General features: G+C 49.0%; 2 protein-coding genes and 1 long non-coding RNA gene across 6 annotated transcripts in view; 2 read left to right on the top strand and 1 right to left on the bottom strand.

Moving 5' to 3' along the window:
- DENND6B (DENN domain containing 6B) overlaps positions 1 to 14148 on the bottom strand; it is a 31313-nt gene extending 17165 nt beyond the window's left edge. Inside the window, exons 1-5 of the mRNA XM_059725614.1 lie at positions 13974 to 14148; positions 6306 to 6344; positions 6180 to 6222; positions 4539 to 4651; positions 1812 to 1892 (exon numbers count right to left, since the gene is read on the bottom strand). Coding sequence (XP_059581597.1) covers positions 1812 to 1892; positions 4539 to 4651; positions 6180 to 6222; positions 6306 to 6344; positions 13974 to 14123 — 426 coding nt within the window. The 5' untranslated portion in view covers positions 14124 to 14148. The remainder of the gene's footprint in view (positions 1 to 1811; positions 1893 to 4538; positions 4652 to 6179; positions 6223 to 6305; positions 6345 to 13973) is intronic.
- A 143-nt stretch (positions 14149 to 14291) lies between these two features.
- Positions 14292 to 24390, top strand: LOC132249924 (uncharacterized). The gene is made up of 3 exons (XR_009461449.1): positions 14292 to 14364; positions 20957 to 21213; positions 23279 to 24390. It is a non-coding gene; the product is annotated as an uncharacterized LOC132249924 (long non-coding RNA).
- Positions 24391 to 26647: 2257 nt separating this feature from the next.
- PPP6R2 (protein phosphatase 6 regulatory subunit 2) overlaps positions 26648 to 27681 on the top strand; it is a 145436-nt gene continuing 144402 nt past the window's right edge. For 3 of the 4 annotated variants that reach the window (XM_014599993.3, XM_059725613.1, XM_019482791.2), the window contains exon 1: positions 26648 to 26748. The gene's annotated coding sequence lies outside the window, so the exon portion shown is untranslated. The remainder of the gene's footprint in view (positions 26749 to 27681) is intronic. The other variant, XM_019482790.2, reaches the window with a different exon arrangement.

Below are 27681 nucleotides of genomic sequence, written 5' to 3'. Positions count from 1 at the left end.
CTCTTGCAACCACACAGGGAGCTCCCTGAGCAAGGAGGGTACCTACAAGAGCTGGAGAACAGGTGCATGGGAGCAGGCCAGTGGGTCAAGGAGTCAGGGACCAAGTAGGGAGGAGGTACAGGGAAGGTTACAACAAGGGAACAGAAAGAGGAGAGATGCAGGCCAGTTTTCCAAGTTGGCTTCATTTTGCTTTTGCTGCCTACATTCCAATCTTCCCTTTACACTCTCTCTGTCAATGTGTACATCCCTTTCCAGTTCAGTGCCACCCCCCGAAGACTTCAAAAGGGAGCAGCTCGCTTTCCTTTTCAAATTATTGATGATGTTACGAAGAGCCAGGGCAGATCCTTAGAGTACATACTGGCACCTTTCTCAACGTGCTTCTATTTCACTCTGATCCAAGCATGATTGTCAGTCACACTCAACCCCTTCGTGTTTCCCCACTTATTCTAGCCAGAAAAAACAAAAGCAGATTAGCCTGGCAAAATCTGTTCTTCACAAACCCCCCAAAAGGTCTGGTCTTCCAACATCTTCCAGACCCTAAGTGCTCTTTTCCTCGGTAGTTGATCTGGTTGTAGAGAGGCTGATTTGTGCATTAGGAGTGCTCTTTGGAAGATCCTCTGGGGGGAGCACAAGGGGAGCGAGAGCACAAAACAGCCTCCCCATGTCTGTCACGTTCTCAGGTTGACCTATTACAAGGCCTGCAGTTTCATGATTTTACAGCATCATTCTCAACGCGTGGGTCGCAACCCAAAAGTGGGTCACAAGAATATATGAAAGGGTTGCAAACAAACTAAAAAACTGTATTCTCTTTTAAAGGAGAAAAAGGCGGGAAATGACAGGTTTCCCCTTGCAGGCTGGCAGAATTCCAGGCTGCTTGGGGCTGTGGGGAGCGAGGAAGGTGATCGGGTAGCGGGTGCCATGTGCATGCACACACATGCACATGGCAGCCAGGAGAGCAGCTCCCCACAGGTAAGTCTACGGGGCTTGGGGAGAGGAGCAGGGAGCATAGACAACATGTCAGGGGGATGGGGGAGCACAAGTGACACTGCCTGCCACCCAGCCTCCTCGACCACATCCCTTACTCCTCATGCATGGCTGGTGCGGAGGTTGCAGTAGCAATGAGTCTCACCGCTCCGCTCTGCCCTCCTGCACCGAGTCCCTCCCACCAGGCTGCAGAGGCAGCTCCTGCCTGTGCTGGTCCAGCCAGGCTGCAGCCCCATGCCTGCTGTGGGTGCGCAAATCTGGGGGGGCATGTGCCCTCCCCTCCCCCCCATACTAGCAGGCTGGGGGCAAAGGGGCAGGAGGGCTGTGGGATAGGAGTGAGGGGCAGGGACTTGTTTTCTACTTAAACTATTTACTGGGTCAGGACTGGCCATCAATGTTTACGAATGGGTCCTGGTACAAAAAAGGTTGAGGACCAGTGCCGTAGAGGTACTGACTGCACCTTCCTCTCTGCTTGGATAGGGCTCGGCATGCTGTGGGCGCTACTATACGACAGTCCCTCTGACTGCGCCCCTGAAGCTGGAGTACGTGAGGAAAGGAGGTGTCCAAACTTATGGCAGCAGGCTGCCAGCCATCAGTCACGCGATTCATCTGCCTGGCAACCCCTTCCCGTTTTGTTTGGGCCTGCATTTTCTACATATTCCAGCTGTTGCAGCTTTTCTCCCTGGGACCCTTAGAGTTTCCTATGGGAATATTTCTGGTGTCATGTAGGGACTGGTGAGAATGCAGATGTCTTTTTTATGGACAGATGCCTTTTTTACAGCTACACGCTGCTTTAAAGCAGTACACTATCTGGTTTCAATACTCACCTTCTGAAAATAACCTCTCTTCATTGAGCTGTCCTTGACTTGCCTGAAGTACACGTAGCCAAAGTAATGAGCTGTCTCTCGCTGCAAAGAGAGAGGCCAACAATACCATGATCAAGGATCCAATCACCGCCCTTGCCAGGTTCTCAGCCTCCCCCCACCAGCCACAGATCTGCCAATGCACCTCAACTCTTGGATGACAGGACCTGCTGCTATGCCTGATCTGGTCTGTGTTTTGTGGAAGCCATTACTGTCAAACTGAATGCCACGTTACCTTAAATGGGTGGCTAGGGAAGGAACCAGACTCGCTGAACTCACCTCAACTGAAACAGCATCCAATCTGCACTCCATCACAGCACCAGCCCCTGGCACTGCCCCATCAGTAATACCCTCGTCTAAAGGGTTAGTTGCTGTTTCCATTCAATTAAACCAGCTGCGGCAATCTAGTGATCAAATCCTGGTGCTTTGTGCTACAAACCCTGATCATATCATCAGTTGCATCTGCCGTGCAGACACAGGTTTGGAGTGCTGTGGCAGTGAGAGGAGGACTCTGCCACTCAAACAGCGGCACTCCCTCCAGACAAGCTCTGAGGTTGGAAACAGACACTGCATTTGTCCTGGGATCTTATGGATGTAGAAGGCCACCATCCCACCTCAAGTCTCTGTGAAGTATGCAGGATAAAGCGTGAGGTTTCCCTAGACAGCTGCATGTCTGTACGGTCACTACCGGGACAAGGCGGTCAGGCTGCGTGCTCTCACAGGTCGCCTACTGATGGAGCCACAATGCAGCTTGAACGGGTGATATGTAAACATGTCACGTGGAAGGTAGGGCTCGGACTCAGTGACCTAGACAAACTGGAGGATTGGGCCAAAAGAAATCTCATGAGGTTCAGCAAGGACAAGTGCAAAGTCCTGCGCTTGGGACAGAACAGTCCCATGCGCTGGTGCAGGCTGGGGCCTGACCTCCTGGGCAGTTCTGCAGAAAAGGACCTGGGGGTTACAGTGGACCAACTGCTTATTCTGTTTTTGCAGTGAGCAACTGCCAGCAAATGGAGGGAAGTGACTCTTTCCCTCTATTCAGCACCGGGGAGGCCACATCTGGAGTCTGGCGTCCAGTTGTGGGCCCCCCACTACAGAAAGCATGCAGACAAATTGGAGACAGTCCAACGGAGGGCAATGAAAACAGTTCGGGGCAGAGGCACATGACTTGTGAGGAGAGGCTGTGGGAACTGGACTGATTTAGTCTGGAGAAGAAAGGACTGAGGGGGGATTTAATAGCAGCCTAATACCTGGAGTGGGGTTTGAAAGAAGATGGAGCTGGACTGTTCTTAGTGGTGACAGATGACAGGACAAGGAGCAATGGGCTCCAGTTGCAGCCAGGGAAGAACAGGCTAGATATTAGGAAAAACTCTCTCACTAGGAGGGTGGTGAAGCACTGGAACAGGCTCCCCAGAGAGGTGGTGGAGTCTCCATCCTTGGAGGTTTGTAAGGCCAGGCTCAACAAAGCCTTGTCTGGGATGATCTAGCTGGAGCTGGTCCTGCTTTTGAGCAGGGGTTGGACTAGACGTGACCTCCTGAGGTCCCTTCCAACCCTCATATTGGATGAAAACCCCCATGTGCCGTTTCAAATTTGCAGCTCTAAACTCCCCCAGACTGCACCAGGGAAGCAATGGGCTCCAGTTACTTGCACTACAATCCAGACCTCTTCTCTTTTTTGGGGCGTTGGAGCCCCTCCCAGTGAGCAAAGTATTTAGCACATTTTTCAGCTGCTCCTTTTTCCAGCAGCAACATCTGGCTTTCTGGCTGCTTTGCTTTGCCCTTTCTGTAGCACCTGGTGAGACAGCCACTGAGAGAGAAGGCCTCCTTCTCCTGAGGACTGGACAGCAACACAGCTGTTGTGTGTTGTGAGACTTCTGAGTGCAGAGAAAAGCTCAGGATTCAGGAAGAGGGACAATCGCTTTCTTCTGGACCAGCATCACTACAAACCACTCCTCAAAGCATGTCATGGCTGGTCTCAAGTTGCAGCAAGGGAAGTTTTGGTTGGATATTAGAAAAAAAATCTCTCACTAGGAGGGTGACGAAGCACTGGAACAGGTTACCTAGAGAGATGGTGCAGTCTCCATCCTTGGATGGTTTTTAAGGCCAGGCTCAACAAAGCCTTGGCTGGGATAATCTAGCTGCGGCTAGTCCTGCTCTGAGCAGGGGGTTGCACTAGATGTGACCTCCTGAGTTCCCTTCTAACCCTCATTTTCTATGATTCTATAAACTCAAGAGGTTTTTACAAGGTGCTCTGCCACTCAAGACGGCAAGGAAGGAGAAGACAAAAGCTGGTGCAATGGCATCCTGCTCTGGTAGGATAGTCAGTACCTGGCCAGGCTTGCCTTCTCTATGCGAAATGGGCTGAGCGGCATGTGGGCACATCAGTCTTTATAACGTGATGGCACCACCGCTGTAGCCTGGCTCCTTCCAACACTCAAGGCTTTATTCTCTCCAAGAGGTTAAAGTCCTTTGTAGTGTACCCCACTGCTAACATGATCACAAATGGGAATTCCTGTGCTGAAAAGAAAGCTCACCCCTCTATGATTGTCATTAAGGCCTGGGGCAAACACTGGAAGAGCAGAAGAGTTATTTCTAGCAAAACTAAATTCGTATACATATTTTCCCATTTGAAACCCATAAATAATAATGCCCATGTTGTGGGTGAAACCTGTGTGCTGAGCGATAACTGACCTGTAGTGTTAGGGGGGCTTCTCTGTTATACTCGCCATCATCCCCAAAATGAGTGGTCCTCTGCCCCCCCGACTGACGAAGGCGGAAGCTAAACTGGGTATCCCCTAGGCCGCCTGAGACAGAGAAGATCACACACACTCAGAAAGCAGGTTCAGTATGGAATAGGCAGAGGGTTTGCTGTTAATCAAAGGGATTTCAGAATCAAGAGGCATGTTATAAGAAACTCAAACTGACAGTGCATGCAACAGCAACATCCGTGCAACGGCAACATCCGTTAGAAAGAAGATGTAGCAGAGTGGAGAAGTTTTTGTATTAATAATGCATTTAATCCATGCCCCTTACTGGGTATATTAAAGACACCAGCTAGTACCACCCACACAGAGCAGCTGCAACCGTCACCCCTTTATCCCACCAGACGGCAAACCAACACATAAATGTTAGTGTGAAAAACGTAAGCTGTGCACCATAGCCCGAAAGCCGGTACATACTGCTTCTGGCAAGTGGATGGAGTGGGTGAGCTGCACAGCTGGGAATCCTTCCCCTTACCATCTAAGAATACTCTGCACGTAGGAGAGAATTTCATGCTCTTGATACTATGATAAACTGGACGGAACGGACAGAGACTTGGAGAGAACATATGCAAAATGAGGTCACCTCCTCCAAACCCCAAATCACCGCGTGTATGAAAGGAAAGCTAAGCTGACACTAGTGTTCAGGGCTGTGGAAAACAAACCAGTAATCCAAGGATGTCCACAACGCGGTTCAGAGTCCTAGAATCCAGGCATTCTGGATCATGTACCCACAGCCCATAGCAGCAGGAAGTGAGAGGGGTTGTCTTATAAAGAAAGAGCTAAATACATAAAACAGAAGTAAAAAAACCCAAAAACCCAGCTAACTGAGGTGCAGAAAGAAGAGACATGATACACCCTCCACAAGTTTGCAGCTGCTTTAATACCCAAGGAAGGAAAGGGATTAGTTTGTGGGTTATGAGGAAGTGTAGCTAGAAGTAAAAGGACGACACCAAGAAAGAGAGAATTTAGGATGAGCATCAGAGATCTACGAGGTATAGACAGTGCTCATAAAAGAAGGGATGGAAGCACCATGCACAGACAGCAGGCAGCAAGGAACACCGAGATACCAGTCCCCGAGGGATTGACTGGATATGGCCTGCAGTGGCTTCCCACCTTCTTGCCACTGCTCTGGTTTGTAAACACAACCTTTAATCATGCTTCCTTTTGCAATCCAATCACCCTTTCCCCAGAAAAGCCACATACCTGGCCCTGTGTGCGCAGCCTTTTTCTCATGCCTACACACGGTGGAGAGCTGGTGGACCTCCTGACTATTTTTACTATTTGATTGGCTCCAGTAAGCCACGAGCATGCACACGCTAATGGAGAAACTCTCTGGTCTGGTCACCCACAAGATCACAGTTCTGTATTTAGATAAGGAGCAAAATAGGAAGCCTCTGTGCACAGCACTGAGCCTGCAGGCTCTCTGAGGCCACTGTTTGGAGGATGCAGCCTATTAGTCTCGCTGCTGCATTAGACACTGACTCACTTTTTCCAACACAAACCTTCACGTCTGTCACGAGAGACAAGAACCATCCGCACCCTCCAGGCAGAACCCACAGAAGCTACCTACCTGAGTAGGAGTCCGGGAAGGATAAGTAGCAAATGCTGGTTTTCTGCAAGAATCAGAACACAGAGGGTAAGACCTCCAGGCTGCCATGTCTGCCCAGAATGCTTCAGCAAAGGAAATGAGTCTTACCTCTTTTTCCGTGAGCCTGAAGTCATAAGGATACACCAACTGCAAAACAAACCAGAGACAATGAGCTGTGGGTTTCAGCCCTGCTGTGTTCCCATCTTGCCTCCCTGCCTGTACAGGTCACAGTCTGCAACACCAAGAGCTTCCCAGCTATGTGAGAAACCAGGCTGCATAATCCACAAATTGTAGCTCACGCTATCAAGAGGAGTGCGTCCCCATCTACAATCTCCTGGCACAGTAGGAGTCTCCTGGCTACTACTGAGAGGCAGACTACAAGAGAAGCCACATTTATTTGATAACAGATTTGTAGACGAAAAAAAACAGTTGAGATTTTAACTTCACCCCCTTCCCCCCTCACCCCGGTTTAATGGAGAAGGGAGGAAGAGACAAGAGCTAGGCGATGGCACTGCTCAATCTGAAAAACATGGAGTGCTAATGCAATTCCAGTGTTCTCTAAATTGGAGGGGGGGCAACCTTTTTGGCAGGTCAGCCACAAATTAGCCCCACATCACCGCCAAATGCCACTTAGATCCCCTCCCTCTGCCCTGTCAGCTGCTCTGCTTCTGCTCCCTACTCTGTGCTCCCTGCCTTATGTCCTGCTCTGCTTTCTGCCACGTCTGCTGCCCAGGCTGCCACATGCCACACACAGGGGCTGCCAGTCCCACTTCTGGCGCTCACACCACAGGTTGCCCCCCCACCATTTTGAATAACACAAGATGCAGCTCCCCTCCCACAGCCTGACACAGTTCAAACACCCATCCCTTTTTATGCCCCCAGTTAGGAAAGCATCTCTGCTCAGGACAGCACTTAATCACAACTTGAAGGCATGAAGAGAAGAAGGGCCAATTTCTTGTTTGGTTTTGAACCTTACTTAAAAGCCACCCATGATTTTATTTAAATGGTCCAAACATGCTGTAGGCTGCAGAAGAATAACATCCCTGTGGCCAGAGGAGCAGAACAACAGATGCATGTCGTATGTTTGACTCCAGCTTCATTTATGCATAAATGGGAATTTATAGAATCATAGAAATCAGAGGAAATGAGGGTGGGAAGGGACGTCAGGAGGTCACATCTGGTCCAACCTCCTGTTCAAAGCAGGACCAGCCCCAACTACATCATCGCGGCCAAGGCTTTGTCTACCTGAGTCTTCACAACCTCAAAGAATGGAGACTCCACCACCTCTCTGGGGACCCTGTTCCAGGGTTTCACCGCCCTCCTCATCAAAAAGTTTTCCCTAATATCCACCCTCAACTTCCCTTGCTGCAACTTGAGCCCATTGCTCCTTGTCCTGCCATCTGCCCCCACTGAGAACAGCCCAGCTCCATCCTCCTTGCAACCCCCCTGCAAGGACTTGAAGGCTGCTATCAAATCCCCCCTTAGTCTTCTCTTCTCCAGACTAAAGCAGCCCAGTTCCCATGGCCTCTCCTCACACGTCATGTCCCCCAGCTCCCCAACCATTTTCATTGCCCTCTTATGGACGGTCTCCAATTTATCCACACCCTTTCTGTAGTGGCGGGGCCCAAAACTGGAAACAGGACTCCAGATGTGGCCTCCCCAGTGCTGAATAGGGGGGAAGAATGACTTCCCTTGACCTACTGGAAACGCCCCTGCCAATGCAGCCCAAGCTGCCATTAGCCTTCTTGGCAACGAGGGCACACTGCTGGCTCCTATTCAGCTTCCTGTTCACTGTCACCCCCAGGTCCTTTTCTGCAGGGCAGAAATATGTTTATTCCAGCCTTACCATGAACCAGGCTTCTGCTGTGCTAGTTAAGTGCAAACACAGGTTAGGCCCTGCCCCACAGAGCTTATAATTAAAGAGCACAAGAAACCAGCAAAAGGATGCAGAGTGGATCAGCAGTGGTCTCAGCACCCTGCAGCCTCACCACTGCTAAGTTTTCACAGACGTCACCGCTAAAGAGTCTGACGGGGCCTACACCAGCCTGCAGCTACAGACTGCCAATAAAGAACAATTCAGTTCATTCAACATTTCTCTGCTGGGGGCAATTAGAGAAGCCTGTAAGCAACCAACGTGCGCCAGCAAGGTGCTCTTCAGAACAGGAATCTCAGTCACAGACACCAAGAAGTGACACAGCAACGTGAATATCAAGCAGTTGGTTCCACCTTTCCCCTACCCCGATAGAGCCTACAGTTCATATGTACCTTCAACAATACAGCAGCTGCCTCTGAGCAGCATGTCTCAATGGAGAATGAAGAATAATGCCAAAGTCTGAAACCACAGGCAGATTTTAGATGAGCCGAACGGGGACAACGATAAAGTAGCTAGCACTGGATGACCTGCAAGACAGGGATTTCCTCATCAGTGCTCTTCTGCATCTCCCAGGAGATGGTTCTGTTTCAGGCCAGTCGAAGATCCAACCGGTACTCAAATCAGAAGCTGTCCTCAAAGCTTGGCTTCATTTCGAGTCTATAAATAGCTGTGACGGGCTCTAAGCCAGAGCGTGGAAGGTTCACAGAACTGAGCTCGGCCAACTTCTAACAATTCCTCAGAGTTTCTCTCTGAAGCTGGCTGAACTAGCCTCAAACGGTGAAGTTAACGACCAGAGCTATATTGATTAGCAATCCAACAGCCAGAGCCTTGCAAAACAAAGCGGGCTGGGAAACAGCAGGTACACTGCAGAGGCTGAAGAGGCTGCTGGGGGAAAGACAATCCTCAAGAACCAGCGCTTTTAGACACCAGCACGTGATGATGGACGTTAAAACTGAAGTCTGGTAAAGAAGTATATTTATGAACTGCTTATTCTGTTTTTGCACCAAGTCCTCATTGCCTAGGCTTCTGTGAGTCTACAGGCACTCGGCATTTTGGGAAGTCTAGCCCAAGTGTCTCACAATGAGCTATTCAAAAATTGGTGTTCCCCCACAAAAAAAAAAAAATAAATCAGAAACTATGTTCTGAAGTCTGGACCTTAGGTCCTGGCTTTCTCATTTCCAGCACATGCCCTACTGAAGCAGAGGTGTGTTGGGGCTGGTCCTGTTTTGAGCAGGAGGTTGAACTAGATGTGACCTCCTAGAAGGTAGGTCCCTTCCAACCCTAATTTTCTATGATTAGCTAACAAGGATGAAAAGAAGCAAGTACTCCATCCCTTCAATTGCAATAAAGACCACCTGCAAGAGGAACTATTTTAGTGTAGAACTGCCCACACGAGTCTGCTTCTATTGCTCCGGATGCTTTGTGAGACAGGGCTCTCCCTTCCAGGCTGAGCAAAGAGTGCAAGGGCTCCATGTCCTGGGGAAAACAGGCCTTTCCACATTGATTTCCACAAGGACACAGAGTGCTTTGCTGCTGTCATAGCAACAAAACTGTATCCCTGAAAATGGAGCCCAGCAGTCCCAAAATAACTCCCTCCTGCACCAAGTGCCCGTGTTTGGAAGGGTTAGGGACGCAGGGATGGTGCTTGCATGCCCAGGGCCCATCTTCAGCACTGCATTGTCTGCTTCCATGACAGCAACTACAGAGCAGCCAGGGCCCTGGAAGTTAAATGACAAAAGGCTGGTGGGAAGACCCGTTTCCCACATTTGCTGTTGGCAGTCAAACAAACAACCTGGAAAGTATTTTTTTAAATATTTCCTTGGTATTTTTATCTGTTCATAGGCTATTTGAGGAAACCCAGATTGGTGCCTGACTCAACCTTTGTAATTATACCGGGTTCCTGAATCAGCCGGTGTCTCTTTTTGTAACACCTTGCCTACGCTCACGCACCGCCAAGGGGCCTGACCTCAGCCAACGGACTTCCTATATTTAGGACTGATTTAATGGCTGCATACAGACAGCACACAAATAACACAGTGTTTGAAAACCTGCACACCTAGACTAAACTGTCTGGTGTCAAGGGTGTATTCACAAGGCCCATTTGAGCTGGTAACAGGCTTGGTTGGGTTTGCCTTCACGAGGACTGTTGAATGGCAGACAGCACATGGCAAGAAGGCGCCGATGAAGCGGCTTCTACACAGAACGGGGGCAGCAGTAAGAGGGAAGAAATTACCTGACTGAATGGACTTTGCAGGCTTCAACTAATCCGAGACCTCCTAGAAAAGTTGCCTTCCACAAAGGAGGAGGCTGCACAGTTCAGAGGAATCCTTCAAGACTGAGAAAACTAGGTCTGCAGTGCTTGTGTTTTACGTTTTATTTAGTGACTGTGTTTAGACTTTATTAGCCACTTTGCAAAATAAACAGCTCAAAATAAAGACTAGACTCCTGTGAGCCATTAAGAAACCCCAGCGTTTAGAATGAACGAGTCCAGGATGGGAGAGCATCCACAGGGTGCAAAAAGAGAAACCATTTTGCACTCTTTTTCTCTCAGTACCAATTTATGCACTGACCAGCCAGGCGGGTGTGGAGGAAATGCAGTGGATGAGCATACAACACTAAGGATGCTCAGACTGTCTCACCAACGACTTTTACCAGCATGGCAGGAACCATCAGCCACCAGCTCATTCATATCTATGGACTCTGCACGGTGCTTCTTCAGATAAGGGCAGCACGCAAGAACTACCAGTCTCTGGAAGCCAGATTCATCCCTTTAACAGAAGGGCGGTAGCCACGTTCTGTGTACCCATCCCTCAGTGATAAGCACCACGGGTGTTTTGGGGAACTGCATCAGCATGTGGAAAGGAAGCATATTGTAGCATAAGCGATTCCTCCAGAGCAATACGATACATGCGTGCAACAAGGAAACACCTTACTCCCTCCTACGTCCACTTTGACACGTCACTGGCACACAGACAATGTATTTTGGAAATACTTATAGGGGTCAGTTACAGTGATATCTAGGTCTATATCAGGGGTGCGCAAAATACGGCCCGCAGGCTGGATCCAGTCCACCAAATGATTGTATCTGGCTTGTGAGCGGGCAGCCGCCAACCCATGGGATCCAGCCTCCAGGCAGCCCCGGCTCTGGCTACCAAGAGGTGCCAGGCAGACGAGACTGCTTTCATCTAACACTGACACAACAGCATCAGCTGTGGACCCAGGCAGACACCCCAGTCTGCACCTGGAATCTGCTGGCCGCATCCACAGCTGATGCCAGCATCCACCCGCGTCTGCCTCTGCCGTGCTGGGTGGGTGATGGCATAAGCTGCAGATACAATGGGCAGGTTCCAGGTGAGGGTGGGGATCGAGGTGCGCTACAGCTCTGGACAGGTTTCTGGGGGAGGAAGAGAGGAGGAACCGTGGCCCTTGAAAGGACACAAAAAACTCATTAAGTGGCTCTCCCAGCCAAAATAACTGCCCACCCCGGTCTATATATCCATCCTCTAACTCTACATATCTCCCTTAGAGGCCTACACACACACACACAGAGCTCTTTCAAGGCTTCAGCTCAATGCACTGCGCTAGGAGAGATAATTTTTATATTCCAGTAGTGCACAAAGGGCTTAATCAAGGCTGGGGGCACACTGTGCCAGGTGCTGCACATGCTATAAGAGGCTCCCTGCCCCACAGTGCTTGCAGCCTGAGACTCTAGCCACATAACTGACTGTGAGGGGGTACAAGGCTCTGCCAGCATAGGATCAGCTGCAGTATCAGGGTGTAATTTAACAGAACAGGAAGGAAAGAGGTACGTGTGGGAAGATTAGGATACAAACAAGATCACGATTACAGAGATAAACTAGTGTAAAACGAGTGTTACAAATCAGTTAAGGTTTTTTTCCACCCCTTAACTACTCTTAAAATTCCCCATAAAATTCACAACAGCTTGAAGCCCCCTACCAGCTGCCCTGCCTCAAGGTCAGCCTGGAAGGGGCTTTGCATATTGTCTAGTCCAGTAGTTCTCATCCTTTTTAGACTCCAGGTCCCCTCATTAAACTCAAGATAACCCTGAGAAAAAGCCAGCTCTTAGTTTTCACTTGTTTTCCGACTGCCGAAAAATAACAGAGCAATTCTTGTAACAAACAGCTCAAAAAGGCCACCAATAGGTCTGCATGCTTTTGACACAATGGATTCCTATTTGAAATCTCTGGGTTTACCTTTGCACACCTAGCTGTACTGACATTACGCGGCACCAAGGATCTCAAGGGCCCTCAAGGTGCCGTGGTATTCTCGTGGACAATCATGGGCTTAGTCCCAACCCCCATCCAGATGCTGGATCCCAAACAGATGAAAACCCAGCCGCTTCCTCGAAACCTCGAAGGAAGGAGACTGCAGCTCACCCAGGCAGCTTGTTTCGCTGTCCTATTGCTCCAACAGCTAGGCCCCACTTTAAATTATTATATTCCTCCTCTTGCTCAAACCTCCCTGCTTTCTGAGTCTCTCTGCCCACATAACCCAATGGGGTTCCTCTGGTGCTCCCTTTCCATGGTGAGCAGGACCAGAGGGCATCCTATGCGATGTACAGATGCATTGCTGCAGTCCTGAGGCCAACACAGCCCCCAGCCTTTCTGGCAACCTTGCACTGCTTCCTGTACCAGGGGACTTGTACGAATGAGAAGTCTGATGCCGAGAGTTAACTCATGGCGCTGACAAATCAACTCCCCGGAAGACGGTCCCATCTCCGAAAGATGGACAAGCAACAATAAAGGGAGAAAGAACAACTTCTTCAGTGTTAAAACGGTATTCATTCCCTCTCCAGCACACGGCAGGTCTGGCTGGCAAGAGGCCTGCTGGGAATCCAACCCGACTGACTGGAGCGGCAGGGTTTTCGTCACAAGTATTTCCCATTTGAAAGGAAAGAGAAAAGAATCTGAGCACTGAGACCAACCCAAACACAGGCAGGGACGGACAAGTCTGACCTCTCGCCCCTCCTAGCCAGGGATCCAGAGGGGCTTTACAAATTAATAATAATTAGGTCCCGAGTGGTCAGCATCATGCCCCGACGGTCACTACCTGAAACCCAGCGCCGTGCACGGGCACAATCCGGCCAGGGAAAGATGGGGGGGGAGGGGCCGGTCACCAGATGCTGAGGCACTTGTTTACAGTGGGGGTAACTGGGGGGGGGTGATTTCAAGCCCAGCCCCCCCACCTCTACACACCCTGCCTAAGACCCCCCCAAAATCCACAGACCCCAGTCCAGAGCCCACGCACCCCTCTAGCCTGGAGCCCCCCCACATCCACATCCCCCCACTTCCACCCCGCACCCCACAGCCCCCCAAATCCATATACCCCCACCCCAGGACACCCCCACCTCAATCCAGCCCCCCAAATCCCCCATCCCAGGACACCCCCACTTCCACCCCCACCCCCCAAATCCCCCATCCCAGGACACCCCCACCCCCCCAAATCCATACACCCCCACCCCAGGACACCCCCACTTCCACCCCACCTCAATCCAGGCCCCCAAATCCCCCATCCCAGGACACCCCCACCCCAGGACACCCCCACTTCCACCCCCCACCCCACAGCCCCCCAAATCCATACACCCCCACCCCAGGACACCCCCACCTCCCCCCCACAGCCCCCCAAATCCATACACCCCCACCCCAGGACATCCCCACTTCCACCCCACCTCAATCCAGCCCCCCAAATCCCCCATCCCAGGACACTCCCACCCCACAGCCCCAGACACCCCCACTTTCACCCCGCACTCCCCCCAAATCCACACACCCCACCCCAGGACACCCCCACGTCCACCCCGCACCCCCCCCCAAATCCACACCCCCCCATGCCTGGACACCCCCACTTCCACCCCGCACACCCCCAATCCCAGGACACCCGCTGACCTCCATGGCCTGGCCCAGCTCCAGGTCGAAGGTGACGACGCAGACGCAGTCGAGCCAGGCGGAGAAGCGGGCCCAGGGCAGCGCCGAGGCGGCCGCGGCCTCCCCCCTCCGCCCGCGGGGCCCGGGCTCGGCGCTGCACAGCACGTCCATGGCGGCCGCGCCCCGCCCACCCCGCTCTGCGCCTGCGCACCCCGCTCCGCGCCGCCCGTCGCCTAGAGCGCCCGCGGCCGCTCTGTCCCGCGGGGAGCAGCGAGTCGGGCTGGGAGGGTCACGTGCTGGGAGGCCCCTGCTGTGGGCGGGGTCGCCCTTCCCTCCCACCCGGCCCCGTGCACAGGCGGGGGGCGCAGTGTAAAGGGGGCAATGGACGGTGTGGGGAGCGCAATATAAGAAGGTGTGTGCAATATTAATGGGGTGGAGTAGAAAGGGGGCAATATACAGAAGTGCAATATTAGGAGGGGGGTGGAATGTAATGGGAGGGGTGCAATATTAAGGGGGAGGAATATAAGGCGTGCAATAGGAGAGGGGGTGCAATAGATGTCCTTGAATAGCCCATGAATAGGGTGAGTCAGGCACCAATTTGGGTCTCCTCGAATAGCCTATGAACAGTTAGACATACAAGCACCCAGGAAATATTTTGCAACATAAAGGGGGTGCCACATAAGGGCAGGGCAGGCGCAGAGTCTGTAGCATGGCTTGTTTTAATGCCACCTGCTCCCTTAGGGGCAGCACCTTCCTATATCTCCTCCCTCTCTGCTCCATTTGGGGGGGGGGGGGGTCTATGAAGAGGCAAGGATTTCTCCCGGTGATCTCTTCCTGGACCAACCATGTAGGACTCGATGGCCTCTGGAGGTGCCTTCCAGCCCTGCTGCTCTAGGAGTTAGTGATTCCTTATAGAAGGGATGGGCAAGAGCTACCTGCTTATCTCTTCACCCCTCCAGCCTCTGCCTGCCTTTATCTGCTTATCTCCTCACACTTCCTGCATCACCCTTCAAAGGATCCCAGGCACCCCAGGACATCCCCTTGCCCTGGTTGAGGATCCCTAACATAGATACAGGCAGGCGAAGTTGTTTGGGTAGATGTGATCTGGTATCCCGTGATCACCTCTTGGCTAAACTGGCTAACTGCGGCCTTGACCTCACCACAATCCACTGGCTGGAGAATTGGCTCTGCGGCAGGACCCAGAGGGTAGTAATTGATGGAAGTCAATCGTCGCGTGCCCTGTGACCAGTGGGGTCCCCCAGGGCTCTGTCCTTGGACCCATACTGTTCAACATCTTCATCAATGATATGGACATTGGTGTCAGAAGCAGACTGGCCAAGTTTGCCGACAACACCAAATTCTGGGGCAAAGCATCCACACCTGAGGACAGGAGGGTGATCCAGGCTGACCTGGACAGGCTCAGCAAATGGGTGGATGAAAACTTGATGGTGTTCAACGCCGATAAATGCAAGGTTCTCCACCTTGGGAAGAAAAACCTGCAGCATGCTTATAGGCTCGGCAGTGCTATGCTGGCTAGCGCTAGGGACAAGAGGGACTCGGGGGTCATGACTGACCACAAGATGAACATGAGCCTGCAGGGCGATGCTGCGGCTAGTAAAGCGACCAAAACGCTGGCTTGCATCCATAGATGCTTCTCACGCAAATCCCGGGACGTCATTCTCCCATTGTACTCGGCCTTGGTGAGGCCGCAGCTGGAGCACTGCGTCCAGTTTTGGGCTCCACAATTCAAAAAGGATGTGGAGAAGCTTGAGAGGGTGCAGAGGAGAGCCACGCGCATGATCAGAGGTCAGGAAAACAGACCTTATGATGAGAGGCTGAGAGCCCTGGGACTCTTCAGCCAGGAAATGCGCAGGCCCAGGAGCAACCTGGTGGCCACCTAAAAGTTTATCAGGGGTGCTCACCAGGATCTGGGGGAACATCTGTTCACCAGAGCGCCCCAAGGGATGACAAGATCGAACGGTCACAAACTCCACCGCGACCGATTCAGGCTGGACATAAGGAAGAACTTCTTCACTGTCCGAGCCCCCAAGGTGTGGAATAGACTGCTGCCGGAGGTGGTTCAAGCACCCACTTTGAATGCCTTCAAGACACATTTGGATGTTTATCTTGCTGGGATCCTATGATCCCTGCTGACTTCTTGCCCCTGGGGCAGGGGGCTGGACTTGATCATCCTCTGGGGTCCCTTCCAGCCCAAATGTCTATGAAATCTATGAAATCTGTGATATCTTTTATCAGATCAACTGAGTAGTTGGAAAAAAAGTTCTTTGCAAGCTTTCAGGCACAATTGCCCTTCTTCAAGCACTGGGAGTCTCTGCTGTTCTGAGATCTCCAAGGACTGTATAGTATAGATATAAGCTTTTAGTACAGATACAAGCGTTTGGGTATCACAATACCTTTCCTCAGGCCTGATACCCAAAAGCTTGCTTATGTCTATACCAGCCATACAGTTGATCCAATAAAAGATATCGCCCACAAGAATTCTCGCCTCTTGAATATCACAGTAGGGAAGCCAGAGGTACTTAGCTATGGTTGTGTCTGAAGGCAGGCAGAAGGCAAGGTGGAGCTGCACCTGATAATAACTGAGTCAGAGGTTTCATAGTTCATAGGTGTGTGAGCTTTAAAGGTTATGGCCCAAACTGCACCATAATGCAGGGGGGGGTTATTATTTTATTTTTACGCAGAGGACAGATTTACAATTGCATCCACTTCCTGGGTGGGGGTCCAGAACAGGACCAACGTGGCAGGGAGCTGCAGATCATAGAATCACAGAAAATGATTGGAAGGAGCCTCAGGAGGTCAAGCCTAGTCCAAGGTCCTGCTCAAAGCAGGAGCATCCCCAACTAAATTATACAGAATCATAGAAAATTAAGGTTGGAAGGGACCTCAGGAAAGGTCAAGATGAGTGTGAACTGGCCCATAAATCCCTTGTCTGCGGTAGGAGTACTGCCATTGCACCGTTACACTGAGAAGTGGTAGAAATTCAGGAAGTTTGCATGGCACTGATGTGGCCATACATAGTTTAAGCCTCGCATTTCAGTTAAATAAATACCTTTCCAAAAATAACAATGAACCCTATTACATTCCTATTTAAATATGAAATAGGGTGGGAAATGATCATTTCAGGGGAGACTCCCAAGGATGCTGGCTAATTAAATGGACTATACCAGCCGAGCATTGGCCCGGAGCTTGAGTGCCTGTGAATTAGAATCGATTTCACCACAGACGTGGCAGCTGGTAAGATCCTCTCTCCATCCAGCTGCTGTTATATCTACGCAAAATGGACAGGAATTAAGGAGGGCATATGGAGATTAGACTATTACCCCTTCAGTATCTGAATACTACACCTGGTATCTCACAACACATCCACCCTCCTTTAACTAACCCCATGTTGAAACCCCTGCAGTATGCTCATGTGCAGGAGAAGAAAACATTGTCCATGCACAGAAAATGAATGTGATTGGGTCCAGCATCCAGGTGAAGTCAAACACGTAATTAGTGGTAGTCTCCAACCATTTTTTGAAGACTTGAGTGAAGCTCAAGCAGTGCATAGGCTTTGGTCCAGGGTGAATTTTGTTCAACGTGGTTCAGGAAAACTAAGGGAAATGCACATTCGATCTTTTACTTTGTCATTGTCATCATGTCTCCAGTCCAACTTTTCTGTATGGTCTGTTCCCCATATTCTGCAGAGGCCATCGCTTCTGGTGCTGGTGTTGCTACATCTTGTGGGGTGCATTGTGGTGCCACAGGGCATCTCCGGAGATGATCCATGGTTTGCTTCTCTTGACAAACACATTGGTCGGTTGCCCCATGATTTCATAAGAAAATTGCATCTGCCGAGACCCGCTCTCAATCTGTTCAGGCTCTGCCATGTATGCCATTTGTAGTTGGAGCCAGATGATAACTCCTCACCGGGGGTAATTCTTCATCGGCTCCATTCAACAGCTTTGTCACCTAGTTTCTCCCATACTTTTTGCCAGGGGGTAGTTCTAGCTGATTCAATGGTACAGTAGAGGACAAAAAGCTGTTTCTCAATCAGAGATGACAGTGCTCTGGTTGATGTCCATACAGCAAGTGGCAGTCGTCTGACTCTTGTACCTGCCGGCCAATGTTGCCTGCTACTTTTCTTCTGATGTAAGGGGGTGCTATGCCGGATAGCACATATAGGCAGGGGACAGGGGTGGGTTTTAGGCACCTGTTATAATTCTGCATGTATCATTTAGGGCAGTGTCAATATATCTACTGTGACTTGAGCATCCCTGTTTGATATTTAATATTTGTTCTGCTTAATGATATGAGTGAATTAATATGTGAGAGGCAAGGATCTTTGTAGCTGATATCTTTTATTAGACCAACTGCCCGGCTGGATCAGATGTAGAGAAGCTTTCGAATGCAAAGCATTCTTCAGGACTGAAGAAGAGGCAAAAATCCTTGCCTCTCACATATTTCCTGGACCAACACGACTACAACATTACTCCAACGGGACCATAACATGAATAGATTTTTTGAAAGCTCTGTGGAGCAGAAGCAGTTTGTTATACGTTTGCTCCATGCATAATGCAGTGGAATTGTGGTCTCTTGACCCTACCGCAGTAATGATAATAAACAAGAGTTATAATTTGATAACACTGTCAGGTCTACTTTGGTTTACAATTAAAATAAATCCTTTAACTATTTTCATGAAAGGAAAGACTTGGGGGGAGGGTTGCTGGTTTTAATAGACTAATGCTCCTTCATTTAAGAAGCTAAAAGTGGAAATTGGGAGCCGTTCCATCGAAGCCCACAGACCCACACCATCAGAAAGCAGAGCAGAATCTGGAACATTGACTAGAAACTGCCCGGAACAAAAACGAAAGACTGGTCTCTCCAAAGAGAGAAATCCCTTTAACAATAGAGTAGAAATGTCCTCCTTTCCCTTGGTGCTTATTTATCCAAGATATTTGGGCACATCTATATGTGTGCTTTAATGCTCATTAGTCTATTTTAATGTGCATTAAATCGTCACAAAAAGTACTTTTTAGCTAATGCACATTAAAATAGACTAATGTGCTTTTTTCTAGTACCTCATAATAGAGGCACTAGAGTTAATGTGCATTACCTAAAGTGCATTAATGAACATGTAGATGCACCCAGCTGATACATTCATTATCAAGCCCTAAAGCTGGTCTTGAATGCTTTTCTGCCCTGTTACCTGAGTCTTGGAAGCTGCAACTACCAGGAGGATTGATGGATCTCTCCCAGGATCTGGGCTGGCTTCATGCCGGCTATTGATCCTGTTTGAAGTGAAGGTGCAGATTTCATTATGAATTATGTCTTCTAATTATTGTTTGTTTGCTTCTCCAATGTTACAAGTATCATAATTACATTTCTTGTTCACTGTAATATTTTTGGTGAACAGCAGGCCAGAAACAAAGTACATGTGGCAGTAACTGAAATAAACTCGAGTTTCTTTGAAAATAAGATGAGAAATTATTTGAATAACAGGAAGAATCAGTTTGGGCCAAATAACTGGCGTGTTCAGTTCATCTTATTTCCACTTTAAAATTTTGATGTGACCCCTCAAGTCCTCCTTCTATAAAGAAATAGAGATATTCGTTGTCTGCAAGTCTGTTTTTTTAATCCTTGCTTCATTGGCTTTTCCTGATAGCTTGTTCTATATATTTACCAAGGGAGAACTTCAGGTCTGTGTGAATGACCAGCACTGCTTATTAAATGCTATTTTGAGGCTTTGAGTGGGACTTAAATAGCACATCGGCCCTATGTTGGACCTCTGCAGAAGGGTGATTTCATCCAGAATACGTACCTTTTTTTGTTAATGCAGCGGGTGGAAGAAGAAAGCTCTCAACGATACAGAAAATAAAGTTTCTCACCTTGGCTTCCTTGTGTGCATCTATTGTGATTGCATATAACGTTGCATCTCAGATAATGCAGTGCAATGTAATATGATTTTTTCTGTAACCTTAGATGCAGAGTACGAGTTCCTTCCTAGAATATACAAGTTGTTTCTGTTGCAGTAGTAAATTGCCCTTCTTGGCCCAATGGGCTCAGATCATGTGCATCATCACACACCCCCTATTTACAGACCAGCTTCTTGCCTCTGCACCTCCCTTTCTCCTCCCCCCTTCCCGAGCTAGGTGCTGTACAAACACAGATCAATAAGAGAGTCTGTCTCAAAGAACTTCATATCTAAGGATACAACAAGAAACTATTGAGAAATGCAGTCAGACAGAGGAGCACAAGGAGACAATGTGATAATACTGGTCAGCCTGGTGGGTGAGGTCTTTGCTTACCGGTAACTTAAACACTGCATTATTGTATTGTAATATTATATTATTTCAGAAACAATAGGCAACTGTGTGTTTAAAGGGTGAATCATCGACACACCAGATCTTCGAGGTAAGATTTGGTCTTGAGTCTTTAGAGTGATCTTTCTTTACCTTTGGTGGGCTATTGGTAGTGGTTGGGCCCCTTACCACTGTATCAGCATAAAGTGGTATAATCTATTTTCTTAGGTTTTTATTTTAGAAGATGAAGAAAGGGAGGGGGTGTGAGGCTCTTAACAAAAATGATCTTCAGGCTCCAGAGCTTCCAAGCAACACAGACCGGAGCTTCATAAAAGCTTTAGTGTCCTGGAACACAAGAACGCTGCAGGAGAGAACTGCAAAGGGATCTTTTCCTGCAAAGAAGTTTAAGTCTTAAATACTAAAGGCCCAGGCTTTGACAGTGAAACAATACATTTCTACAGGGCATCTGAGTATCACAGGTTCAGAGTTTCAATCCTTGAATGTGTCTAAGCTCAGTAGGATTGCATTTGCACACCTTTAATTCTGCAGAACTTTACAGACCTGACGGTCTCCTGAATTCTGATGTTGCTGGAGCTACAGTATGTCATTTCTGCACCGGTCCTAAGAAAGCTTAGTAAGTAGAATGTTTTGCAACCTTAACCACAGTGGTGCTATTTCTCCTCTAATTATCTTTTGCATCAGGTCTCTCAAGCGTCTGAATGTGCTCAAGGCAGCAAGATTCACTTAGAAAGTAAAACATCCAACAATATGGAGTGGGGTTGTACTTCCGAGAGCCCTGATGCAAAGAGGGAGGAGAGATGTGAATTGCCTATGTTGCAGAGCAACTATTTCCAAACATTTTTGACCAAGAAATGATGATCAACTTGCAACATTTCTGATGGACCACCATGCACCCTTCTCATCAAGCTCCTAAGTGAGCTGTAGAGAAGAGGGGAAAGGTGAGAGCCACAAACCACTTCCCATAACCTCATGGACTATAGTTTGGCAATATACTGTGAGCCAGGCGTCAACCTTCATGTCATCTCTATTGGAGCTTGAGGTGTTGGTTATAGCTATGTTGGTCTAAAGATATAGGCAGACAAAGTTCTTTGGGTAAATATGATATCTTTTATTAGACCAAGTAACTAGTTGGAAATATTGTTCTTTGCAAGATTGTGCCTGAAAGTTTGCAAAGACCATTTTTCCAACTATTTATTTGGTCAAATAAAAGATATCACATTTACCTAAAGAGCCTTGTCTGCCTATGTATGCATTTCAGCACTTTTATTCCCTGCCTTAGGAAGCAAAGAAACTTAATTCTCCGATATTAAAAAAAAGAACAACCCAGATTTCACATCTATGTCTGTTCTGTAACAAAACCAAGTAAAACTATCCAGCCACAGGTTCTTGGTTCTCCCCACCCGCCTGCAGCCCCATCGCCTATGCCTGGCCACATGCCCTACCCACGCGGCTTCTGGCCGGTCTTGATGGAGACCTCAGGATCTTGGGGTGGTGACAACGTGGGGCTGGAGCCGAAGCAGACCCACGCCCCTGCCCACTGAACCCGTACCTGTTGCAGGGGCATGCAGGCTGCAGATCATAGCTCTGCCAGGGCCAGGCCCTGTGCTGTCACCACCCCAAGATACCGGTGTCTCCTTGGCCCCACGTGCCTGCCTTGCTCCCGGAGGCCGCTCCCCACCCACCTGAGGGCTGCCTTGTGCCCTGCCCGCATGGGTCTCGCCCCCAGTCATGGGTGCGGGATGGATAGGCCAGGACGCCCAGGTAGTGGGGCCAGCAGCTGGAAGGAGCCACCACTGCCAGGGCTGCTGTGAAATGGGAGTCCAGCTGCCATGCCACCCCAACCCCGCTGTGCGCCCGAGGGTGGCAGGACCAGCTGCATGTGCCACGGCACAGGCTATCCTCCGTAACTGGCTCCCCCCGGTGTAGGGGGACATTTTGGATGCACGTTATTACAATTGTTGCTAGTTTTTTTATGCTTATTTAATTTTCACAAGACACCATCCTTAAAACGTTGAGAACAGCCTTGGAAACAACCACCCCTTAACACTGTGGCATGACACACAACAGAACACAAGTGTTGATATATTCACTATTCATCCTACAGTTCAGTTGCTTGCGTTGCTCGTTGTCAGGTTAAAATGATGAGAAGTGAATTAATTTAACATAATAGATTTAGTTGAGGTGCGTTTGTTCTATACTTAGCAAAGAGAGCCTGTGGCCTATGTCATTGATAATCGTTGTGTTAATTATTTGATCTTGGCACTGTCAGGCCTATACAAAGTAGTTTTGGTTAAGTTCTTACTTTTCCCTGACTCCTGTCTTTGCATATGGGGCCTCGTTTTTTAAGCTTTCATCAATATAAAAAAATCAATCATATTGATCTGATTCTTCCACTAGGTTTGATTTCCTGCCATGAGTCCCCCAGCTGTGGTTGCTTGCATGTTTGGGTTTTCAGACTGATTTTTCTTTCTTATTTGAGTAGCATCAACAACTTGCCAAACGCTTTACAAATAGATAAGAAGATAATGTTAGTGCCTCAAAAGGCTTACAACCCAGCTATTATTCCATAAGCCTTTTCCCCACAGCCTATTGACGGGGTCCTTGAAATCTCTTGATTTCCTCTGAGACACAAAACAGGGATCAGTAGTCAGATTAATGGGAGCATCCTGGTAAATTTGGTTGGCGAGCTGGCCAATTGACCTGAGGAAAATTCAGTTTACTGCCTGGTTTTTGAGTGGTCAAAGATTATAGCAATTTTACCCCCAAAATTACATTTGTTTGTAGTTTTCTTGACAGAAATGTGATTTTTAAAATTTATTTTTTACACATTTCTTAATGGGAATTCTGTGCTTTTTCTGTAAACCCATTGGCAATTTTTAAACAATTTTTGACTGATATTTGACTGGTCAATTGGCTGAACTTTATTTGACCGGGCAAATACCTAACCCTAATGGAGAGGGAACTGACTGCTTTGCCTTACTCCTTCCTGTCTTCTCTTTCCAGATAACTGTTGCAAAACAACATCAGGTGGATTGTTTGTGTAAGCTGCTGCCCGCTACCAATCCAAGTGCTATATCACATATACATTTGATAAAGTTGAAAACCTTCAAGATGAAGCTCCTTTTACTGACTTCCAAAAGTCAGATTACAAGCTGGGGAAACTCACAGAAATTAGTGGATGAAGTTAGCCTACATGATCACATTTCTTGGGCAAATGACAACACTGCGGTGACAGAACCAAGGGCTGACTCCTTTCCTCATCATCCTTCTGCTGTTGAAAACCAGGTGATTAAAAGACCAACCTATTCATCAAGCCATATGTCAAGTGACTAGATTCAGGACTCATTAATAGGCAGCATAAATCTTAATAAACAACCTCACTGAAAATGCTAATGTTATTGGACCAAAGACACTAAGTTATCATCCGTTTCTGAAACTCGGAGAGCACTTGCTAGATTTAACTGATGAAAAAGAGGAAGAACATATTAATACCTCTCAGCATTTTTATTCCATTGTTGATTATAACAGCAGCAAAAGACGTCAAACCTAAAACGGCTGAACCGTTCGCACGTGCGCATGAATGAGCAAATGACAACAAAGGTTTGATGTTGTGTCCTTTTGGAAAGGTGTTAGAAATGTATTCAGCCTGTGACTGTGGGTAGGAATAACGAAGGGAAAAAGAAACTGCCATAACATTTAACTGCAGTTGTGAAAGAGGGCGGGTTTTCGATGGGTGTCTGTAGGGCTAGCTGTCTACTGACACAATTCCCAGCACTTTAATATCTGCACACACTGTTGAATTATTCCTCCTTGTGCAATGTGAGCCACGGGTGATTTAAATTCTGTTCCAAGTAAGACTATAAGTTGGATCTTGGCTGCTCCAATGGGAATTGATGGGGGGCAGCTTTCTTTTCTGTTCACAAAGCTCTCATCAATAAATTAAGTGACTGCGGCATTGATGCCTGCACAGTTGGATGGGTAAAAAAACTGGCTGATGGGGCGCACCCAGAGAGCAGTGGTGGACGGGTTGTACTCAACCTGGCGAGATGTGGGCAGTGGGGTCCCCCAGGGCTCGGTCTTCAGGCCCGCACTGTTTAACATTTTCATCAGCGACTTGGATGAGGGGGTGCAAAGCACACTGTCCAAGTTTGCTGATGACACTAAGATGTGGGGCGAGGTGGACACACTTGAAGGGAGAGAGAGGCTGCAACTAGATTTAGACAGACTACAGAAGTGGGCAGACGAGAATAGGATGGGGTTCAACGCAGACAAATGCAGAGTGCTGCACCTGGGGAGAAGGAGTCCACAGCACACACACAGGCTGGGGAGCTCGCTTCTTGAAAGCACAGAGGCGGAAAGGGATCTCGGAGTCATTACTGACTCCAAGATGAACATGAGCCGCCAATGCCAGACCGCAGCCAGCAAGGCCAGCCAGACTTTGTTGTGCATCCAAAGGTGCATCTCAAGCCGGTCCAGAGAGGTGAACCTCCCCCTCTGTGCGACTGTGGTCAGGCCGCAGTTGGAGTACTGCGTCCAGTTCTGGGCGCCTCACTTCAGGAGGGATGTGGCCAGCCTGGAGAGGGTTCAGAGGAGGCCACCCACTTGGGGAGAGGGCAGCAGGGCAGGCCCTACCAGGAGAGACTGAGGGACCTGAACCTGTTCAGCCTCAGCAAGAGGAGGCTGAGGGGGACCTGGTGGCTGCCTACAAGCTCATCAGCGGGGATCAACAGCAACTAGGCAGAGCCCTTTTCTCCCCAGCACCACCTGGGGTGACGAGGAACAATGGTCATAAGCTGATGGAGAACAGGTTTAGGTTGGAGATCAGACGGCAATATTTTACAGTTCGGGTGGCCAAAATCTGGAACCAACTTCCCAGGGAAGTGGTCCTCGCCCCTAGCTTGGGCAAATTCAAGAGGAGGTTGGACGATCACCTGTCTGGGGTCTTGTGAACCCAGCATCCATTCCTGCCCGTGGCAGGGGTCAGGATAGATGGTGTGTTCAGATCCCTCCTGACCCTAGCTACTAGGAAACTATGAAGAAAAATGTAAAGTGGGGGGTAAAATTGCTATAATCTTTGACCAGTCAAAAAAAAAAAAAAAATCACATTTTTGTCAAGAAAACTACAAAAAACAAAAAACCCCCAACCAAATAAACAAGTAATTTTGGGGGTAAAATTGCTATCATCTTTGCACGGTCAAAAACCAATTAAAAAAAATCAAATTTCTGTCAAGAAAACTACCAAAAATGTAATTTTGGGGGGTAAAATTGCTTTGGTCAAAAACAATAGAGCACACACCAGCTGCTGACACTTCCTTAGCCTGACGAAGGGTTTTTGAACCCGAAAGCTTCCTTAATAACTATTCTCCAACTATTTGGGTTGGTCTAATAAAAGATATCAAATTCACCCAAGGAACCTTGTCTGACTATAAAAAAAAACACATTTTTGTCAAGAAAACTACAGAATAAAAGTAAATTTTGCAGTAAAAGTGCTATAATCTTTGAGCAGTTAAAAAAGAATAAAGAAAAATCAAATTTCTGTCAAGAAAACTACAAAAAGTGTAATTTGGGGGTAAAATTGCTATCGTGTTTGACTGATCAAAAAACAATAAAAACAACATCACATTTTTGTCAAGAAAACTACAAAACAGAAGTAATTTTTTTGGTAAAATTGCTATCATCTTTGACGGGTCATAAAACAATAAAGAAAAATCAAATCTGTCAAGAAAACTGCAAAAAGTGTAATTTTGGGTGGTAAAATTGCAATCGCCTTTGACCAGTCAAAAAACAATTAAAAAAAAATCACATTTTTGTGAAGAAAACTACAAAATCCAAGTAATTTTTTTAGTACAATTGCTATCGTCGTTGACGGGTCAAAAAACAAGAAAGAAAAATCAAATCTTTATCAAGAAAACTACAAAAAGTGTAATTTTGGGGTAAAACTGCAATCACCTTTGACCAGTCAAAAAACAATAAAAAAAAAAAAAAATCACATTTTTGTCAAAAAAACTACAAAATAGAAGTAATTTTTTGGTAACATTGCTACCATGTGTGACCGGTGAAAGACCAGGCAGTCAATATATCTATCTCGGGATCTATTGATATTAGCGGCGTTTCATTTTGACCACGGAAAAACGTGGAATTTGGGTTACTTTTGTTCCATGCCGAAGCGGGGCTGAGTGGAAATGCGAGCCAAGCAGGGCCCGGGCCCGGGGCAAGACATCCCCACCGCAAAGGGCAAGGGCAAGGGCACAGGCAGCCTCTCTGCCCCACCACGGGGTGGAAACGGGTCCGTAGCTCCACCCCCTGGCGCCAGGAGCACCGCCCCTTGGCCAGGCCCCGCCCCCGGCCGGCCCCCAGAGGCCCCGCCCCCGGCCGGCTCCGGGCAGGCAGGGCTGGCCGCCATTTTGGAGCGATCGGTAGGCGCCGCCGAGCCTGTCAGCGCCGCCCGGGCCCGCCCGCGGCCGCACGACCAGGTGAGCGCGGGCCCCCTCCCCTCGCCTCGCCTCGCCTCCCCACACAGGCCCGGCCCCGTCCGTCCGTCCCGGCTGGGCCGCGCGCGGTTGTCCGTCCCCTCCGTGGGCCCGAGCGCTGCCCGCCCGCCCGTCAGTGGGTCCGGCCCGTGGGCCCACACGCGCGCGGTCCCGTTGCACCCCCACGTCTCTGCATGAGCCCACCACGGGGGTGACAGCTGCTGCGCTCACCTCGCTGCCTCTGCATACGTGTATACACACACACATATACACACCTTCATCCGCGTGCACAGGTGCGTGTCAGCCGTGTCTCCTGAGGGACCTCCCCTCCCCCGACAGCTGGACCGTCCGCTCGCCGCGTAACCCCCCGCTTTCCACGCCGTGATCCTGCGCAGGTGCCCGTCTACACGGCCTTCGTTCGGGCTGCCTCCGCGTTAGCCGCCTGGCAGAAGGAGAGCACGAGGAGGATCCGGGGGTTTTTGGGGGGGTGTTTTCAAGGCAGTGGGAGACGGTCAGACTCCTGTCAAGAACCACAATGAACTTGCAGGTGTTGGGAGCGCTTTATTTGTTTCCAGTAGCTGGTGGGTGCCGAGATTCGTGGCCTTTCGAACAAGGAAATGCCATTATTGCTATTTACTCTTTGACGTCTTTAGTCTGGCCCGAGTCGTGGTGTCACTCGTTTGAGACCCTTTGGCCTGGTGCTGGAGTAAGTGAACATGAAGCTTGCTTTTTCAGGGCTCCTCTAGAAGGGCGAGAGAGGAGCTGCGGCCCGCGAGGCCCTGCCTTTTCTGACTCATACCGATCGGTGAATTGCTGGAGCTGGTCCGGCAGCGATCTCAACCGGGGTGCTGCAGCACCCTGGGGTGCCTTGCCCCTTCCCGGGTGCCACACAGCGTTAGCCCCGTTAGGGGCACAAACGCAATCGGTAAGATGCAA

Source organism: Alligator mississippiensis, chromosome 4 (genome assembly GCF_030867095.1).
Source record: "Alligator mississippiensis isolate rAllMis1 chromosome 4, rAllMis1, whole genome shotgun sequence".
NCBI classification, from domain to species: Eukaryota; Metazoa; Chordata; order Crocodylia; family Alligatoridae; genus Alligator; species Alligator mississippiensis.
This window is presented reverse-complemented; position numbering and strand designations above follow the sequence as displayed.